A 6,432-nucleotide genomic window follows, 5' to 3' on the forward strand; every position below is an offset into this window, starting at 1 on the left:
CAAGTGCTAGTATCTTACTAGGATCCACCTCAACGCCTTCAGTTGATACAATATGTCCCAGAAAAGCTACTTCATCAAGCCAAAATTCACACTTGGAAAGTTTAGCATAAAGTTCTTTCTCCTTCAAAATTTTCAAAACAATCTGAAGGTGTTCATCATGGTCTTCACTACTTCTGGAAAATATTAAAATATCATCTATAAAGACAACCACAAACTGATCAAGATAAGGCTTGAATACTCGATTCATTAGATCCATGAATACCGCAAGAGCATTTGTCAATCTAAATGGCATCACGAAAAATTCATAATGACCATACCGAGATCTAAAAGCAGTTTTAGGGACATTTTTATCTCTAACACGCAGTTAGTGATATCCAGACCTTAAATCAACCTTTGAGAATACATTAGCACCCTTCAGTTGGTCAACCAAATCATCGATCCTTGGTAGTGGATATTTGTTCTTGATTGTTATTCGGTTCAATTGTCTATAGTCAATACAAAGCCTAAGAGTGCCGTCTTTCTTCTTTACGAATAAAACAGGGGCTCCCCAAGGAGAAACACTAGGGCGAATAAAACCTTTCTCAAGAAGTTCTTGCAATTGAGATTTCAATTCTCTAAGGAGTAATAGAAATAGGGGTAGATCCAGGAATAAGATCGATTGGAAATTCAACCTCTCTTTCTGGGTGCAACCCAGGAAGATTTTCGGGGAAGACTTCTGGGAAATCACATACAACAGGTATGTCCTTGATACAAGGACTCTTAAACCGTGTATCAACTATGTGAGCAAGGTATGCCCCACAACCTTGACGCATCAACTTTCTTGCCAAGGCCGTAGAATTAATACTAGATGTCAATGATCTTTCACCTTGTACAATGATGTGTGAAAATGTTGGATATTTAAAAGTCACATGCTTAGACCTACAATCTACTATTGCATGATATATAAAGCCAATCCATCTTGATAATAACATCAAAATCCTTGAAGGGTAATTCAATCAAATCAGCATGGAAAACTAGGTTTTGAATCACAAAGGGACAATCTTGGTAAACTCGATTACACACAACTTGATAACCAGGAGGACATTCAACCAACAAATCATAATTAAGTCTCACAGATTTCACATTTTTAGGAAGAACAAATGCTGAACAAATATAGGAATGTGTAGAACCAAGATCAATCAATGTAAACACACATAAGCCAAATAAGTGAAATTTACTGACAACCATGTCTTGTCCATCTAGATAATCCCTCTGCCTCATAGCATAAGCGCGTGTAGTAGCCGTTAGTCCACTAGCTTTATTAGCTCCACTTGCACCTACTGCTTGGTTGTTTTTAGATGTTGCACCTCTATTAGTTTGATGAGGATTAATAGAAGGCTTATGAACTAAGCCTTCAGTTTTCAAGGAAGGAGCATTATTAGGATTAGGACAATCCTTCACTTTAAGATCAAAGCTCCCACAATTGAAACATGCACCAGAAGCTCTCCTACAAGTACCATTCCACATTGTGGGAAACTGGGCACGCGAGGCTTGCCTTGGCCATAATTTGGTGAATCTGAGGGCTCCGATCCTATAGTTCTTACACCAGTAAGCTATCTGCATAGCGATAGTTGTTTCTATCGTAGGGAATGATCGAGAGAAGGCATGAAGCTGGCCATTGGAGATGGAGATTTTGAGAGCCTTAAGGAAGATCATATTTGCATATAGGCATTTATATTTTGTATAAATCTTGGGACTTATACATGATCTATGTGTTGTATATTTACATGAAATTTTGAGGGCTAATTTGATCATGTCACCATGGGTTATAATATAAGTATGGCTATTTGTTTTGTTCTTTTGGGATGTGTAAGCCCAAGTTTTGTAATATATTAAATTTACCACTTGTTTTGAATGGTTGTGTGAAGCATGAACCACCTAATTTTGGTACTCGAAAGTTGGTAATATTCTTTTTATATCATTTTTGCAGTGTGAGGATAATATATGCATAAAAATCTCGTGAGTTATTGACATATTATTTTGGAAGGGTTTATCCACCATAAGTTAAAATTCTGCGCAATATCAATTTGACATCAAATAAATGTTTAAATGGGCAGGATGCACATCCTTAACTATTTCTTTTTTTTTCTCTTTATGAACCTAAGCCTTCTACTAAATTATAATCAATATGGCCATAGTTAACCTCTTTAAAATGTCGCACGTATTTAATTAGATTTCTTGTTTAAGTGGTAGTATCCTTTCGAAAGGGTTGCTACAAGTGTTGGCATCAGAGCCTAGGTTTGTGGTTCTAGGACTTTTGTTGTGAATTACTTGTATACTTGTTCACTTTCAAAAAATGTGCTACATAGATTATTTGTTCACTTACATGGTTTATAATATTTTGTATTGCATGTAGAGTGCATATGCATCAAGTACATGTCCCTAATGCAATGTGATCTTCCCTTTTGAAGGAATTAACTTATGGCCACTTTTTCTGACCGGCCTAAGGAACCTACTCGTGCAGGTTCGGGTGCCTTTGTTTCCTGACCTCATGCACTGGAAGGGGTTGGAGAACATCTCTCGAACCAATATGTTCCCCACACTAGTGGGTCTAAAGTGGGAAACCATCAAGGTGTAAGAGTTGGTCCACATCCTCACATGAGTCGTGGTACTCAAGCCATGAATCCTCCTTTTCAACAAATGGCTGAATTCTTCCACCACATGGATGAATTCTTCCACCACACAGCTGAATCGATGCATGATCCCAACGGGAATAACTTTGAGAAAATGAGGAAAATGGGTGGAGCGGAGTTTGAAGGTATTGTTGATCCCACGGATGTTGAACAATGGTTGGAGCGCATGGAGAGGGTATTTGAGCAGTTGGAGTGTTCAACTATTGCCAAATTTAAGTATTCTATTTCACTATTACAAAAGGATGCTTAGGATTGGTGGGTAAGTGTTCTGAATGCCAAGGTAAAACCTCTTGTTCTTAATTGGGATGATTTTCTTAAGGAATTTTTTATGAAGTACATCCCACCTGCTTATTGTAATGCAAAGAAAAAAGAGTTTTTGAATTTAAGGCAACGAGGCATGTCTATTGTTGAGTACCAACAGAAGCTTCTAAGACTCTCTCATTATGCTGGAGGTATTATTAAAGAGGAAAAAGACAAGTGCAGAAAATTTGAAAACGCTTTAAATGATTCCATTAGGAAGAATGTGGCGATCCTGCAACATGAGAACTTTTGTAAGTTAGTGTCTATTGTTTTTACTTGGGAACGCCTTGATAAAGAAGAAACTAGTAGAAATGAAAACAAATTTTGAAAGACCAGACTTTGGATGTCCATCCAAAGTAGAAAATTAAGAAAAATAAGACGAAAATTAAATAAATTATATCCGGAATATAAACAACTTAATATCACAAAGATTGATAATGAAAAATTAGATCAATTAATAAATAATATATCTAAAATAGAATATAAATATATTCAATACTTAAAAATACAATGAATAACAAGAATAGTGAATATAGACAAAAACTTAATGAAGTAATTATAGAAAAACGACAAGAATTAGAACATAGACAAAATAGACTTAATAGTAATATATTTGCAGGAATTTGTCACAAATCTATAGTAGCACAAAGAAAGACTATTTTTTATCTAGAAATACAAATAAATAACTTAGAATATAAACTACAACATAATTTATAAATGAATAAAGAAGAATACGAATAGATGAAAAAACATATGAAAATTATGACGGATTAAAAATAAAGATAATATTTTCTAATCTAGGAAGAAGATATAAGAAAATAGGTGACAATATAAGTTTAATGTTAGAAAAAGAAACGGTAAAACTAGAAGATAGTTTAACTGCTATGGTAAGAATAACAAAAGAAAATGAAGAAATAGATAGAAGAACGGAAATTGAAAAAATAAAACAACAAGCAAAAAAGGAAGTACAACAATTAGAAGAAGTAAAAAATACTAAAATAATAGAGCTAGAAAAAGAGCTAGCAATATTAAAAGAAATGTATGAAATTAAACAAAAAGAAAAAGAACAAAAAACAAAATTAGCAAATGAGATAAATAAATTTAAAGAAAAATTGCAATTACAAGATGAATTAGGAGAAAAAGAAGAAAATAACCAAGATAATCTACCCGAAATAAGAGTTGATGAAATAAACGATGATGATCTAGAACAACATTCAGAAACAAGCGAAGCATATACGGAACTTTTAGCAAACATAGATAATACAAAGAATTTAGAAGTAAATACAGAAGACGTAGACATAGGCGAAAAACCTAGCACATCAGGAGTAAAAAACCCAAAAAATTTTAATCCAAAATATTATAATGAAAATTATGAACAATATGATAAAGAAAAAACTAAATGGGATAAAAGATTAAATAAAAAATGGACGCCTAAACCAATAACTGGACAACATGAATTTTTAGATTTAGACTGTGTAGCATACATAAATAAAACAATCCAATTATGGGTAGGATACATATCAAAACAATTAATAGATAACAAGATAGTAATAGCAGAGGTACCAGGATACATAGAAAGAACACTTATAGGAACAGTAAAATTATGGTTACAAAATTTAACAAATGAAAGCTTAACAACTTTAAGAAATAATAAAAAATTTGATGGTGGAATAGCCACTACAACCATGGAAATATTATATAAATACGAAATAGCTATAAGAAATGAATTTAGTAGTATGACAACAGAAGTAGAAGAACAAAATAAAGAAAAAATCATAAATCGGAATCTAATGACAAAATTAGCAATATGCAATATGTGTTACATAGATGAATATACATTTGCATTTAGAGAATATTATTATAAAGGAACATATAGCACAGAAGAAAGTAAAGAAATAAGAAAATTATATTTTACAAAATTACCAGAACCTTTTAATTCAAAAATAATAAAAAGTTGGAATGAAGCAGAATTAACGTACACCTTAGGAGCTAGAATGAAATTCTTGCAACGATGGTTTATGGAACTATGTGAAAAGCATAAAGAAGAAATAAAAATGGAAAAAATATTAATAAAGAACTTAGCATGTTGCAAAAATAAAACAACACCCCAATTTGGTTGTACGGATAAGTATTACAAAAATAGAAAGAAATATAATAAAAAATATAGATCAAAATATAAATATAAAAAACCAAGAAGAAGGTACTATGTAAAAAATTACAAAACCAAAAGACCATATAGACCAAAAAGAAAACTAACAGAATGTACTTGTTATAATTGTGGAAAATTAGGACATATAGCTAGAGATTGTAAATTACATAAAAATCCAAAGAAAAAACAAATATCAGAAATAATAATAGACGATGAAAAATATACACAAATAGAATATGTAGATTATGAATTAGAAAGCAATGATAGCATATATGAATTATCGGAAAATGAAATAGATAATGACATAGAAATAGAATCAGATAATGAATCCTATAATATAACAAATGACTGAAGCAGATATACAAACGATAAATAAAGAAAAGCATCAAGACGAAGAATATTTAGAACAAAAAATAATATTTGATAATAGTATATTTGAACAAATAAAAGGAAAAGAATTAGACCTAAGCGTAGCAAAAATATTCGAAATACCAACAGTAAGAAACTGGTTTAAACGACAAAAAGAAGAATATTATGTAGTAAGTCAAAGAGAACATATCATAGATTGCAAATATACTAAAGGAAAGGCCAAAATACCAATAATAAATAAACGATTAATAAATAAAGAAATACAAGATATTAAGGCTAAAAATCCAATTAAATATGTACATTTAGGAGGAACAGAAATATTAATAAAAGCATGTTTTAGAGAAGGAATAGATACACCCATAGAAATACTTAGCGGATGATAGAATTATACAACCCATAGAAAAAAGTGTAATAAGTGCAGTAAGAGGTAACCTCATATACCAAAAATTTAAGTTTATAATAAGTGCTAACTACTCAGTAGCAATAAATGACAGGAATATAGATAAATCACTAGTATTATACTGGCGAATGTTGGGGATAGAACTAGCCCCAGGAAGTAAAATATTTACAGCTAGATGTAAAAACTTATATGTTCTAACAACAAAACATAAAATAACAGCAAAAAATAAAATAGATAAAATAAAAATAGAAGATCCCTTTGAAAGAATAGTTACAGTCATAGATAAAAACGATTATAGTTATAATGAAATTGATATAGAAGAAGATTTAGAAATAGTAAAAGAAAGACTAAGCACATCGAAAAGAATAAACGGTGAGATACCCCAAACATCATAAAAAATGAGTACCTCAAGGAAAATAGATAAAACCCCACAAAAATCAATAGAAGAAGATATAAAACCACATCATTACTACATAACGGGAATAATGGAACAACGAAAATATTTAATATTAATAGATACAGGACGAGAAGAAAACTATATT

General features: G+C 31.3%; 1 protein-coding gene across 1 annotated transcript; it reads right to left on the minus strand.

Moving 5' to 3' along the window:
* Positions 1-614: 614 nt before the first annotated feature.
* On the minus strand, positions 615-1,602 carry LOC125828068 (uncharacterized). The gene is made up of 2 exons (XM_049507371.1): positions 1,059-1,602; positions 615-865 (listed from the first exon to the last, which is right to left on the minus strand). The coding sequence occupies exons 1-2, from the start codon at positions 1,600-1,602 to the stop codon at positions 615-617; spliced, it is 795 nt and encodes a 264-aa protein (XP_049363328.1).
* Positions 1,603-6,432: the final 4,830 nt, after the last annotated feature.

Source organism: Solanum verrucosum, unplaced genomic scaffold, assembly GCF_900185275.1.
Source record: "Solanum verrucosum unplaced genomic scaffold, falcon-dt-bn FXZP01000078.1, whole genome shotgun sequence".
Lineage (NCBI taxonomy): Eukaryota > Viridiplantae > Streptophyta > Magnoliopsida > Solanales > Solanaceae > Solanum > Solanum verrucosum.